This window comes from Hermetia illucens, chromosome 1 (assembly GCF_905115235.1).
Source record: "Hermetia illucens chromosome 1, iHerIll2.2.curated.20191125, whole genome shotgun sequence".
Lineage (NCBI taxonomy): Eukaryota > Metazoa > Arthropoda > Insecta > Diptera > Stratiomyidae > Hermetia > Hermetia illucens.
In genome coordinates this window covers 59001515-59016362 of record NC_051849.1, presented here as the reverse complement: position 1 = coordinate 59016362, position 14848 = coordinate 59001515, and the positions used below count along the sequence as shown (strand labels likewise).

The window sequence follows — 14848 nt, the reverse complement described above, 5'->3', positions numbered from 1 at the left end:
AATGGATGCTACAAAAACCGATACTCATTCTCAAATCAAGCAATTCATCTCTCGTGCAGACCGATTTATCTGGCCCCGCCCCTCTACCATTGGCAAACTATTCGGAGAGATAAATTGCAATAGACTGTATACTAAAGTGGAAGTAGAAGGGGGGCTGCTTTCTGATAAATAGTTCGGATTTGGTGACTGTTCTGGTCAAGACTGTATTAGAGGAACGTAAATGCTGCACATTAGTAAACCTAGATATAAAGAATGTCTTTAGTTTTGGAAAATAGAACCAAATCTCCGAAATGTTAGTCAAAACACAGACTCCAAAATACACTAGACGCACTGCTGACCAATTTATCCTGGAGAGATGACTGTATTACGATTCAGACAATGGGCTAAAAATATTTTCGATGACTTACAGTGTGCCACAAGCTTCTCTTCTAGGTCCTCCCCTGTAAATAATTATTTACGAAGAATTATGGACACTATATCTCCTTAACAACGTGTTAACCGTTGATTTCGCGGGTAATGTAGGGATAGCAATGATAACATTGAACGCTGAGCAGAAAACAAAAGGGATAGTGATCAGCAAGAGCAGAAAGGAGACAACAATAAAAATTAAAGTTGCCGTACAAACAATTCACTGGCAACCAAATTTATTTTACTGAATTTATTTCTTAAGATTAAGTTTTCTGTCTTCGGTTTTGGTAACTAAATGAAACTAAGAATGACGTATTAGGTAAGTGCAGTCCGGGGATGCAAAGTTTACTGGGTAATATTAAAAGAAGCCGCATACATGTTAGTAGGGCTAGTCCTCATAGACATACCGGTAATCGCAGGTTGGAGTCTTTCCGATAAAATGTAACAACCGCAGAGTCTGGTGCATTTTGATGTTAGCTGATCATATGGAAATTTATCGCAGAATGACAAAGGAAATGGGACGAACTATAAACTAGTCGCTGGACATACTCTCTCAATATGGATCATGTTGTATTTGATTGTCCAAGGTTTACTGCGTACCGATCAAGACGGCTGCTACAAAGAGACGTTTAGTATCTGAAAATATTATGCAGTTTGTGGGGATTGTTGGGGGGCGTCCATTAGTAGCTAAGGCATGAAGAGCTGAGAAAAAACAAACAAGTCGGGAAACCGGAAGCTGGAGGCTTCAGGTATAAAAGGTTTTGTGTTTCCCTGCGTGAGAAGCATTACGCAGTTCTCTATTGGCTGACAGCATTGACTCGAGATATTTAAATTGCTCTGTGCTGTCAGCTTCAACAACCTACCCAGCACTGAGCGAACTAAATTTCTCGGGTCAATGTTATCAGCCAATGGAGAATTGCGTTTTGAAATTGCTTCAAGCATTAATGCAACCTAGATGAAGTGGCGCTCTCTATAGTTCTGAGTGTTGGCCGACTATAAAAGACAATGAAAAGCGTCTTGCGGTAGAGGAGACGAACATGTTGCATTGCACTGGTGGCGTGGCACGTTTTGATTACATCTGGGAAGAGGATATCCGCGATCGATATGGAGTTGCACCGATCGTGGATCGTTTTCGATGGTATGGTCACGTAATTCGCGCTAACGAGAATTCACAGCCAATTTTGGTCTGAACATCGAAGTCAACGGTAACCGACCAAAAGGTCAGCCGAAAGATCCGTGGCTTGATATGCTGGATGAAGCCCCGCGATTACATCCAGATGAGGCGTTTGATAAAATAAAATGACCCCGCTTGTGAATGGGACAAAGGCTGAAGAAAAAAATATGAGGGGCAACGAATGCATTCCATTGCCCTCTAGTTTTTAGAAAGCGATTTAAATAAATCATTTAATGGAAAGCACAGTATTGATAATAGTCAACTCCATATGTTTCAGACCCTGACTTTAATATTATTAGCAAATGCGAAGAATTTTAACCTACAACAGATATAAAAAAAGGCTGGGGAGAAAAGTAGATTCTTCATGAATCAAATTTGAAAATTTCATTCGAATTTCAATTATTCCCATTAATTATGACGTCAGCATCTTATTTGCATGGCTTTGGAAGCAGTTATTTCGCGCGAAATTTGAACTGCTACAACTTTGGCGCTAATGGCCTGATTTTCATGATTCATGAGTCCATATTGCCCTCTATGTTGGTACGGAACTTGGAAGTCCTAGGATGAATTTATGGGGGTTTTTCAGTAAATTTCTAAAAGTTGGTAATAAACTATTAATAAGTTTATTTGACCAGATATCGAAATGGGACATATTTTGAGGTCTAGATTTCATCGAAGCGCACCATCCTGATTTTTAGGTTGGGTAGTTTCCAAAAATGAGCCCTGTCTCACTTGTGCGTACATTTTGACTCCTCACTCGCACACTTTGCAATTCACGATAAAACTAATATCAGTTGCTGAAATTACTAATCGAGACCTTTCATTTGATACTCTACATGACTATATCCGGTAAAAAATTTTTTTGAAATCCTCCTTTGCATGTATGGGGAGCCCCCTTTTAAACTATATCTAAATTTATACCACTCACTCTATGCGTGGGATTTCATCTGTTCACCAAATTTCGTTCGAATCGGTGTACCCGTTTTGGATAAAAGTGCGTGTGACAGACAGACAGACAGTGAATCGATTTTAATAAGGTTTTGTTTTACACAAAACCTTAACAGGACAGATGCTGAATCGATTTTGGTGGTAAGCGGTTTTACACAAAACTTTAGAAAACCAAGAGACAGTAAACCGATTTTAGTAAGGGTCCGTTTTTACATGAAACCTTAAAAAGGATTAAGGTCAAAACTACTCAGCAAATCAAATTCCGGAAACAGAATATGTTAATATCCAGAGTTTTACTTTCCTAAAATTTAAATAGCAAAAAGGACCCACGTTGGGCGCTAATTGTAATAAGACATGTTATGAGTCCATGTTGACAACTATGAGGGTAATTGAATGAACTGAATAAAGGAGGAATTTTGATCATTCAGTTTTGAAGTGTTCATCGACACAATGTCCCATTACACATACGTAAATTAAGTTTGCTCCACTTATTACTTGAGTGTGACGAGGATAGGTATGGTATTACTCCTCGCCAATTGAAAGGGAGATGCCTTTGTTGACTTCTTATGCGACATTCGAACAAAAAGTTTGCAGAAATTCCTTGTGGGTACCATAAAAGCATCGAACTCTAAAAACTGCAAATAAAATCAGATCATAACCATTTTGATAAGGCGTTTCGCTTATAGAGAAGGCCAGATATGAGTGGTAGATCCTGCAAATACCAAGTAGATTGGACCAAATGAGCATTTCCGAATTTATACGTAGACCTTTAGCAATTTAATATGTCCTTCATATAACACCGACTACACAATTGAATTGGAGTCACGGGCTGAAATGACTCCGTCAATTTGAAGGAGTTTAAGCTCAATATCAGAAGGAAAATGTTCCCATGTTATGTGGCCTTTTTCACGTCAAATCTGAAAGAGCGGTTGCAATATTCACTTGCACACTTGATAACACTATCACTAGTTTCTGTGGTAATTATTGGAAAAGAGATAAAGATTCAAAGATTAAAGAAATCAACAAATACCAGTTAAATCCTGCTCTGAAGTGGAGTTTATTTCCCGCGCAGATACCTGCTGATGTTGGATTTGATTGGCGGCATCGCTCGAAGTGGGGGCGGGTTCTCCCGATCCCGAGACAATAATCATTATTCCAATAGTGACGCAGTTCCAGCTTACAACTTTCGATCTCTATTGCCACCATGAAAGTAACACTCGCGAGTAGATTTTTCCGCGTACGTTGCGTTCCCGACAAACAACAAGTGCAAAGCGATACGAAAACACCAACAATAAATAACAACAATTTAATAATAACAACAACGCCGAAGACACAAATTTCAATCGACTTTGCGCTGGTACCGATAAAACCACGCTGGACACTTTTAGCACATAATTATAGCATAAGTGACGAATGCGACCGTGATCGCGGTTGGAATCGAAGATCACTCTTGACCCCGTCCCGGCGGAGCGGCACCAATTTGCAAAACGCTGCGTCTTTCGCACTATCTCGCATCGACTTTTCACTGCTTTTCTGATTTACAACTTGCTCGCACTAAGTGGACAGGTAAATTGAGGTGATGGCGACGCTATGGCCACATTGAGTGGTGACGGTGGCGGTAGCTACGACGACTATCTGGAAATGAACTGATTCGATTCAATCAGCAGCGACGACAACGGCGTCCAACGTTCTGCACAGCGCCGAGCTTCTCACCTGCCTCTTAAGTATGTCTTCATAACACTTGGCGGAAAGATGAAACCACCTGGAGACCCGCCAAGGCTCGTCGGGCACCAGTTGACGATGATGTGTGGAAATTGAGTGGCGCAGCCTGGCCACCTGTGAACCGCATTCACTCAAGTGAACGGATTACCCCCCGGAAGGTAGCGTCGGGGAAGCGAGCCCACCACCGTTCGGTTGCGTTCCTCGCCGCTGGTAAACTTTGATTAAGTTTCTCTCCTACGTAATATGCAAACAAATTGATTTTGTGATGAAAGGGAAAATAATTTTGCAGGACATGTAAAAAGGAAAATTCAGGATGTTCTCATACGTTCAGTGTCAGCACGTGTTAACCAGCTTTGATGGAAAAGGACACGAGGTAACTTATAACTCCACCTGGATTAAATGTGCTTAGCGGCGCTTAGCATTTAGACTTCATTTAATTTGTGGACTCGAGGACTCTTTCATCCCCTCTGCATCACATTCCAATTTAAGATTTAATCCATTTGGCTTGACTTTCAATTTCAGTAAAAACTTTTACATACCCTAAATGGAGCCTTGCCTGAATTACACACCCCACATGAGGGTATTTAAAAAGGATGAAAAATCATCACACGTATGCATGCCGAATAAGCCTACAGATAACATTCGGGGCTGTAATTGGTCGCCGCGGGAAATTCATTTGCAGAAAGCATTAAGGTATTCGTGGTCGGGAAACACTTAAAATGCCTCTCTGATTTGTGTCAGACAAAATCCATCTCCAGAACATGAGTCTGAATTATTACATTAAAATAAACTGCCATCCACCCTTTGCAAAAAGCTCCTGGATTAAATTGGTATTAAATGCGTATAGAAAGCAGATCCGATGGTTGCCTAGAATAATTCAACTCCTCATCGTTTCTCCATTTGCTAAGGGGCGGATAATGCTCCCGGAAGTAGCTATCCCGGCCAGGCTTGAGTCAGGCTCCCTTTTGTTTATGGTGACGCCGAAAATAGAGTGACAACATTGAAAATTTGAGCCATTTAACTTTATCCGGAGCAAATCAGGTCTGTAGGGAGCATGGCTCTATCCTTTTTATTTTGGGGATTTGATTTAGGGTAAGGAACGATGTCCATGCTTTCACGCAACAATGGGAGAATATTTTCGGGATGAATCGATAAAGTTGTAAAGGATTATTCAGTTTTTTTTCCAGGATTAATCAATAATGTTGTTTATGATGACGAGGGAAACGTGCTCCATGATTGTGAAGGGAAATCTTTTTAGAGAGAACTTCAATAAACTAAAATTAGACGCCTTGAATTTCTTTATTTCTACAGTTCACTCCTTTCAACCTTTTCTAATGCAATGGAAAGGTCTGAGCTGAACTAATTCCACATTCATCTAGCGGCTAGGATTTGCTATAATCACAGAGGGTGAACAAGTTTCATAAATTCAAAGAAAATTTAAGTGCAAGTAATAAAGAATCAGAAACATATTAAAAATGATTAACGTCGATTTCTTCGGTTTTATTGATAGATCGATGACCTAAAAGCCATCTGACAGTATAGGCATTATATATGTGAATATATGGTAAGCGCCAAATCGGGAAAACTTTAGGGCAGGAAGCCGACATAAGAGCTAGCAGGCCGGAGATCACTATAATCTGTAAAGATATAGATGAAATCACGACGAAGGAGGAGGTTCGCGAAGCGTTGGAGAAACAGTTCGATCTTGCCGGACTACAAGAGTCAGTGGTGAAAACGCTAAGGAAAGCCTATGGGGGAACACAAACCGCCATCATCAGCCTACCAGTGGAGAACGCACTCAAACTGTTAGCAGCAGGGGGAGTGAGAATAGGCTGGGTTATGTGTCGCCTTAGGGAACAGGTGGCGTTAAAACGGTGCTTTAGATGCCTTGGCTTTGGTCACATTGCGAAGTCATCCACTAACCCAAATGACAGGTCAAAGCAATGCAGGAGATGCGGAGTGGAAGGCCACATCAGTAAGGACTGTGGAGTTGACCAAATTGTCTACTGTGCAAAGGAAAGGAGGGTGTGGACCATCGGCACATTGCAGGCAGCAGCAGGTGCCCGGAATACAGGAGAGCCCTTAGCACAAATCGCAGATGAGGTTGATACAAATCAACCTCAACCACTGCGAGGCGGCGCAGGATCTACTCGCGCAAACCATCCGCGAGAAAAACATCGATGTGGCCATACTAAGTGAACCATACCGAAACCGCGGTGGTAGCGTTTGGGTCAAAGACCAAACGGGCTAAGCAGCGCTGTGGAGTTGTGGAGAACAGGCCTTCCAGGAAATAATGGAGCACCCGGAGGAGGGCTTTATCAGAGCGAAGGTGAAGGGCATCCACATCTACAGCTGCTATGCTCCACCCAGCGCTACACTCGTCGAGTATGAGCGGATGCTTGCCGCTCTTGTTTTGGATGCAAGAGGACGTTGGCCGATTATAATAGGAGGCGATTTCAATGCGTGGGCTCTTGAATGGAGCAGCCGGATAACTAATGTCAGGGGACGTGTTCTCCTCGAAGTATTCGCGGAGCTGGACGTGGTACTGGCGAATGTTGGGTCTTCGTACACTTTCCGGAGAAGGGGCCTGGGGTCTATAGTGGACCTGACATACGTGAGTGCCACTTTAGCCAGTAGAATCGCTTGGCATGTCAGTGAGGACTATACTCACAGCGACCACCAGGCAATCTGCATAGAGATCGAGGGCGGATCGAGCTCGAAAAAGAGTTTTCGCAAAATGTCGGGTGGTATGCTTGGCTGGACAGTGAAAGCGTTCGAGGGGGACACGTTTTCCGCGGTGCTCAAATCCGACATATCCCTGTATGGTACGGCTGGAGAGAAAGCCACCCAGATCACTCGATGGGTGACGGAAGCATGCGATGCTACTATGCCCAGAAGGCGATTGCTCCCCAGTAGGCAACCCAACTACTGGTGGAACAACGAAATCGCAAGTTTGCGAGCCGCATGTTTTCGGGCAAGGAGGTTTTTCCAGAGGCTCAGGGGAAAACCCGGTGGCGACGGTCGAGAGGGGGCACACAAGCAATTGCGTGGCCGCCTAAAAGAAGCCATTCGGAGGAGCAAAAAGAACTGCTTCAAACAGCTGTGCGGCCATGCTGACATAAACCCTTGGGGCGAGGCTTACAGAGTGGTGATGAAAAGGCTGCGGAAATCACCCCAGGTGACCTGTCCGCGCCTCCTGAAACAGATTGTTACCACTCTGTTCCCTCACCACGAAAATAGGGGAAGGCAAATTTTTGTCCAGCCAAATGTCGGCATAATACCGCCTGTAACTGTGGAGGAGCTGCGGGAAATATGTGGTAGGTTCGGTGACAACAAGGCCCCAGGTTTGGATGGCATCCCCAACCGAGCTTTGAAACTGGCAGTGAAGACTAGGCCCGACCTTTTCGTCAACACCTTCGAGGCGTGCCTAAAAGAAAGAATATTCCCTGCCCAGTGGAAAAAGCAAAAGTTGGTGTTGCTTCCGAAGCCTGGCAAGCAACCTGGAAACCCAACGTCGTATCGTCCTATCTGCCTGTTGGATACAATGGGGAAGATGATGGAGAGAGTCATCTACAACAGACTCCTGCCCATCGTCGAAGCCAGCAATGGTTTGTCGGAACGCCAGTTTGGTTTCCGACGCGCCCACTCTACGGTGGACGCAATTGGCATGGTGGTAAACCTGACAAAAGGTGCACTGATTTCTGGCGGCTGCTGTGCCGTGGTGGCGTTGGATGTCAAAAACGCATTCAACTCGGCCAACTGGAATAGAATTAAAGGGGCGTTGGCTGACATAGGTGCCTCCGGATAGTTAGCGAATTTGGTGGAAAACTACCTCTCAGAGAGGACTCTCTGGTACGGGACGGATGATGGCCCCAAAGAGTACATTGTCACAGCCGGGGTACCACAGGGATCGGTACTTGGTCCCCTGTTGTGGAATATCATGTATAATGGGGTGCTTGCTCTTCCCGTCCCAGAGGGGACTACGATTGTCGGCTTTGCTGATGACCTAGCTGTGGTTGTTGCAGCAAAACACCCAGAAGGTGTGGAGGTTTACGCAACAGAAACAGTGAGAGCGGTAAAGTCCTGGCTAGAAAAGGCCGGGCTGACCTTGGCGGACGCAAAAACGGAAGCGGTCTTAATAATGAAACGCAGGAAAAATAACACTGTAAAAGTGGAGGTCGGTGGACATACGGTCGTATCAAAGCCGGCTATCAAATACCTGGGGGTAATAATTGACACCAAATTGAGTTTTAGGGAGCACCTAGAGTATGCATGCCAAAAGGCAGCCAGTGCCACCACGGCACTTGCAAAAATGTTGTCAAATATTGGTGGACCGAAACATTGCCGGAGGTTGGTGCTAGCCGGAGTGGTGCGCTCCATCCTGCTCTACTCGTCGCCTGTGTGGGCAGAGGCGCTTGCAAACTCTCAGAGACGGAAGCAGGTGAACTCGGTTTACCGGCGGATGGCTTTGAGGGGTTGTAGTGCTTTTAGAACCACATCAGATGAGGCAGTATTGGTGGTGGCAGGCATGATCCCGGTTGACATTCTGGCCAAAGAAATGAGTGTCCTATACAATGCAAGACATATGGAGGGGCATGCACAGCGTAGAAATGCGGCAAGGTCAGAGTCGCTTGATCTCTGGCAACGCAGATGGGACGAGTCTGCGAAAGGTCGGTGGACGCACAGGCTCATTCCCAACATTAGGGTGTGGTTTGAGCGAAAATATGGGGATACCAACTACCACATTACCCAGTTCCTCACGGGACACGGTGGTTGCTACAGGCAGTATCTGCACCGCTTTGGGTTGGATGATTTCCCGAACTGTCCCAGATGCGATGGCATACCGGAGGATCCAGAGCATGTGATGTTTCACTGCCCACGATTTGCGATGTAAAGAAGGAGCTTAAACCATTTGCTGAGCAGGAGCGGGACTCCGGAAAGCTTGGTTACTGAGATGCTGGAGTCCGAGGAGAAGTGGCTTGCGGTTGGCTCCGCAATCATCCAAATGCAGGAGGGGTTGCAGAAGGAACAAAGAAGGAGGAAAGCTGCAAATAGGAGAAGGATGAGTGCCTAAGAGCAAACCTACCCCGCGAAGTAATACCTCAATGGTGGTCCCGCGGGGCTGGGGCTGGAGAGACCGGGGGTGGTTTTTAGTGGGTGTGAATCCCACACGCGCTGCTCCGTGTACGCACAAAAAAAAAAAATGGTAAGCGCAGTACTTTCCTTTTTGGGTATGGAGGTGAAAAAATCGTAGGAGGCTACTTACGCTAGCTCGATCACCTACGAATGTGTCCTGGCCGAGATAGCCGCAAATAGTATTCCAATTCCACTAAAAAATCCCGCCTGTCTGACCCTGTCCCTACCGGATCACTATTTGATTATAAGTTTATAGACTGAGCTTGTCTCTAGGTCCTTAAGATCGCTGTTCGTTTCTTTATTAGCTCGTTCGGGATTTTTTTAATTTGAAGATAACTGAAAATCAGTTTTGGTGCTTCAACTTTTCCACGACTTTCCGCGAAGCTTGTTCATTTCTTCCAGGGTGTCCGGCTAGTAGCCTATCCTGGTATAGTGGTTTCCACTGCGTGGCATAACGCGCAACTGCCATTTCTAGTCAATGTATAGTCTATTCACTGCCATTTCCGCCCCGATGACACGATGCAGACAAGAGTTGTTGAAAGCATCGAACTTTACGAGTAACGATAGTGGTCACTTTTTATGTGATACTGGATAAGAAGGAATGGCAGCTATAGAAAATATAATTATACAGGGAAAGAATTGTTATACCCTAATCGGTTTTTCATAAAAATGACGCAAATCTTATTTCTTAATTGAAACCACGATAGACGAAAGCGCAATTCGTCTTCTATTAGAGATTGGGTATCGGGTATTAGTCCTAGACAGAGTGATCTGTGTATAACAAACAGCAGGAGGAATTTGCCCGCCCTCACCCTCTCTACGTTCGACTCGCCATGAAGCAGATGGAGATCTCAGGACTCCCTGAATTTCGACTCATAAATTAAGTCTGCTAGGTCGGGCTGGGCCTAAACTTATTAGAAGCATTTTCGTTCAATATAATTAGGACCCATGGCGTGTTTGCGAATTTATTAAAAAGGAACGAATAACACTAAGTAACCATTGCGGTCCCTCTGCTTCCAGGGCAAAAGTGAGCGTCTGATAATTTTCCACTGCCCTGGGCAAAACGGCAAGTTGTCTATTTTTAAAAATTTGGAGCCAGCTCAAGATAAAGGGATCCGTGGACCACATACAGTGGCAGTAAGTTCCACCCCTATTGGCCCGGTACAAAGTGCTTCCCAAAAAAAAAACTGGAATCAACTCGGAATTGTTTCTTACACCATTTATATGTTAATCCTGAGAATGATAAACTTTTCCCAATGAGTGGTCGTTAAAATTCCAAAGAGGGATGCCCACGTTGGGTGAGAAAACCGTAAAAGTATTTGCGAGCATTCTGCCGTCGCGAAGATAATAGTCAAAATTATGCTGAAACGCATCAAAGAATAAGAAGTCAAAAGCGAAGTTCAACAGATCTAAATTTCACCACCGACACCTACCGTGCGCCACACAAACTCATCTCATGTACTTTCTCGTAATATTTAGTGCCAGAAGAATTCATACCCTAGGCTGAATTGCTCTACCGCTTGTTTTTATTATGGACACTGTCACACGGGACACCCAAAGTCCAATGCCATAAACACTGCTCTATGCAGATAAAGTGTGATGCGTCTCATAAAAAAGCTGATCTGGAGTAACTTGTGCAAAAGTAGAATGATTGTATCGATTGAATCCTTGTGATGAATGCATGAACGAGCATCTCAAACCAAAAATTTATTGTAGTGCCGGCCTGTCAAAACAATGAGTGGCGCCTCACAGTAAAAATGATAAAGATGTTGTGATGGGCGAGTGGCGCAGCACGTCATGATCACACCGACGAGGACATCTATGATCAATAGGGGCTCGCAGCGGTCGCGGGAAAATTGCGAGAGAGATGTCTTTTTAATATGGGCATGCAATTCACGTTGAGACGCATATGCTAAAATTGGTCTAAAAAGAGAAGTTAATGAGAAACGACAAAAAAAAAGAAATATCAGCGACGTCCTTCATGCTGCCTTGCCTGGAGGTCATGGAGAACTTCAATGGACCTTGACATCTGTCTTCAAATATCGCGACTATGCTGATGACACTGGCTTGCTTCAATGCAGAGTCATGGATTTTGACGAAATAGTTTTTCATTTGAAGAAGGAGGTAAGTAGGGTCGGGATCGCACTCCTCTAATTTGAATTAATGAGCACAATGTCGGTCAGTTTATCCATCTTGATAGAGTTGTTTCTGACGAAGATTTTGTTTGATGCGTTAACAGTGGTAGATTTTCCTTTATTGTTTTTTTTAACGTCTGGAAATGAAAATGCATCAACACAGTGGAAGCACCAGCCTTCTCCCTATACTTATCTCCGCTGTGACAATAAGGTATTCTGACGTCCGACGAAGAACTATATTAGCGTATGGATCACGCGCTGGTAGTTGTTAATTAGAACTAGAATTAGTAAGTCAAATTTTAGGAAAGGACGACAACTCTATTAATTGCTGTGACATGCAATGCAATCGACTGTTCCTGGATGCTCTAGGAGTGTACGAATGTACTTTACATTGCGCCTAACCTTAGGTCATATCGTCTTTTAATATTTTGCGTGGGTGTGTAGGCGTAAGGTTTTTTGGTTTCTATTTTTGAAACTTTAGAAAAATTGTTTTCCCAGCTTCAGTCGAATGCATCGTTTTTTTCGTGATCTATTTCATACTACCAATGGTCAGATGATAAAAAAATTCCCTTTTTATAAGATTCAGATTACTTGAATGAGAAGAAAGCAGTAAGTGTACATCAGTACAGCAGTAAGTGAACGTCTTTCCTAAAAAATCCTATCAAATGACTGTTCTAGGAGCGGAATAAGTAAAAATTTGAATGACAAGGGCACAAGAGTACGGGGTTGGACCAAATGCTGCCTACCAAACCTCGCATTTTTTCCTTGAGTAAGTTCAGCAGTGATCAAGAGTTATCATGGTAAAGTATGACGTTAACTATACTCATGAGGGATGGATGTTTTGTCAACTCTGATTGGCTCTAGTTGGGTATATTATGCTTCCGTTGTAAGGATTTGTTTGAGTGGTGACAATTCGCCAAGAATAATCACTCATATATCCCGCCAAATACAAAATATTTCAATTTCTGAAAAATGTAATAATAATCCGCCGTAGCCGGTCCCAAGTCCGATTGTGAAAGGAGGAGGGATGGATAGCTTCAGTCTGAATGGCTTTACGCCACCGCAGTGGAGTAGGTGAGGAAAGCTCAGGAACTTTGCAGTCTTGCCCATTACTCACTGAGGAAGCTATCCCCACACCTGGCAGTTAGCTATAAAATGCAAATCAGTCTATGAGAAGAAGAAAAAATTTAAGGTCCGGTACGGATAACCGGCGGGAGTCGTTTGACTTGGTGACTGGGTCGGGCTCCCGTAATGGACAGCACGGCTTCGAAATCGCTAGTCGTGGGGCGGTTCGACGTCTAGGCGCCACGACGACTAGGAGCATTGCTCCGCATGCTGCAGCTATTTCGCCACAATCTGTGGCGACCACTTCAGCAAGTTCGCGTAGGCAGCGGACGAAGTGGACTGAAGAAATGCACCTCTTCATCATCCGCTCCTACTACGAAATAACGGCGGGGCGGGTACACCTTCTTATCGCCCCTAGTTGCACCAGAGATTCGTCGAACGGTTCCCGCAATTCGCGCATGTGACTGTGCCACGAGTCGCAGACCAGTACCGCTTTATAACTCGCAGCGATACAATCCCGGTCATCATCAGGGAGCGTGTTCGTTTTGAAGTCACCGCGAAACTGGTGACCGAGAGTCGATGGGGGCAAAGGCGGCGGCATCAACAACACCACGTCGCACTGCAGGCAACAGTTTCAGTACTCGCCGAAGCACTCTTCCTCAACGTCCAGCTGAGGTTTCCGTTGAGGTTCGGGACGAGTTCCAAAGAGCGTATATAGAATTCCCGGATATGGATCCATTGCATAGATCAGATATTCCCAGGCTCTATGCATCTCCAGCAACTCCGGGAATTCTATCTCAAATCAATGATGAGATTGCATCTCGGCTGTGTGCTGATATGTCGCTGCTGCAACTACAATCACTTGTGTATTGTGGTGCAGTTGCGGCTATCAGATTGCACTGTCAGAAGATTCGCTTTCGTGTTATTGGTTTGAGTGACCAAAGAGATCCACCATGAAAAATTCTTCTCGAACGTCGGCGGGACTCACTAAGGCAGGACATTGCTAGACTGATTCAGATCAGCACTGGCAACGCCAGCAGACGGGTGAGAAATAAAGTGCAGAGGGTTTACCAGAACTATGCCATCCCCAGTGAGACACCCGTAGTTGAAGTTCTGGACACACTAAAGGAGAAACTTTCTGTCATGTGCAGTTACTCAAGAGGAAGTTTGACGAGCCATAAACAGCTCGAAGAACTGTAAGGGACCAGGTCTGGATCGGGTGCAGAATTTCTGGTATAAGAAATTTACCAGCGTATACTGTCGGTTGGCACACAGCCCTCACTACGGGGATTACCTACCTTATCCTTAAGAGGGAGACGGTGCAGGACCCCGCAGACACAAGACCAATTCCTTGCTTACCAATCCTCTACAAATTCATTACGTCCATTATTAGTGGAAGAGCGGCAGGGCTGCCGACTTGGGTCAAGGGGTTGCAAAGAGCAACTCACTATCGACTCGGTAATTGTAAGGCAAGGAACTAGAGGCCAGAGAAGTCTCCTTAGTTGCTATATCGATTATGCGAAGGCTTATCGATGTTCTATATCCGTATCGCATTGATCCGAAACTAATAAAGTTTTTGGCGACAGTCATGGATAGGTGGCATACCATCTTATCAGTGCGTACATCGGAGGGTGCAGATACCTCAGAGCCTATCCATATAAGAAGGGGCATCTTCCAGGGGGATTCGTTGCATCCCCTTTGGTTTTGCATGGCACTGAACCCCCTTTTCATGGCTACTGTATGATGCTAGGGGGCATGGTTTTGTAATAAAATTGCGAACTGACACACGTGATGTACTTAGATGACATCAAGTTGTATCCTGGTACTAACGATCACCATGATGCGAAGCATCGAGGACCGTTCCGCCATTGTGGATGCACTACGAGCTCCTTGGGGCTTATTCTTCCGAAAGTACAATCTGCTGTTTTTTTGAAACTTTTCTAGTGTAGTCAACAATTTGGCCCGCATCGGAGGCAGATCCACTTTTGATCACGAAGCGGTGCTCTCTAGGTTTTCTGCAACAAGAGAATCCCTTCAATGTTGAATGATAGAAAAGTCGAAAAATAAGTTACTAGCACACCAATGCAATATGAGTCTGATCGTTTTTTACCTTTCGATTTTTACATTTTGAGGCTACGCAGGGGTATTCCAACAGGAAAGGTCCAATTCTAAGGAGTTCAAAGTTAATCTTGGAAACCATTTGATGAATAAGGACGTATCTCCTCATCAATCTAACATCAAATTGGAATTCTCTACTCAA

The 14848-nt window shown here is 44.5% G+C and overlaps 1 protein-coding gene across 2 annotated transcripts in view; it reads right to left on the bottom strand.

The window, feature by feature from the left end:
* The window catches only part of LOC119652275 (high affinity cAMP-specific and IBMX-insensitive 3',5'-cyclic phosphodiesterase 8), a 485640-nt gene that overhangs the window by 167824 nt on the left and 302968 nt on the right, over positions 1–14848 (bottom strand). Inside the window, exon 2 of one of the 2 annotated variants that reach the window (XM_038056307.1) lies at positions 3561–4486. The exons of the other annotated variant lie outside the window; for it this stretch is intronic. Coding sequence (XP_037912235.1) covers positions 3561–3681 — 121 coding nt within the window. The 5' untranslated portion in view covers positions 3682–4486. The remainder of the gene's footprint in view (positions 1–3560; positions 4487–14848) is intronic. 2 annotated transcript variants of the gene reach the window in all.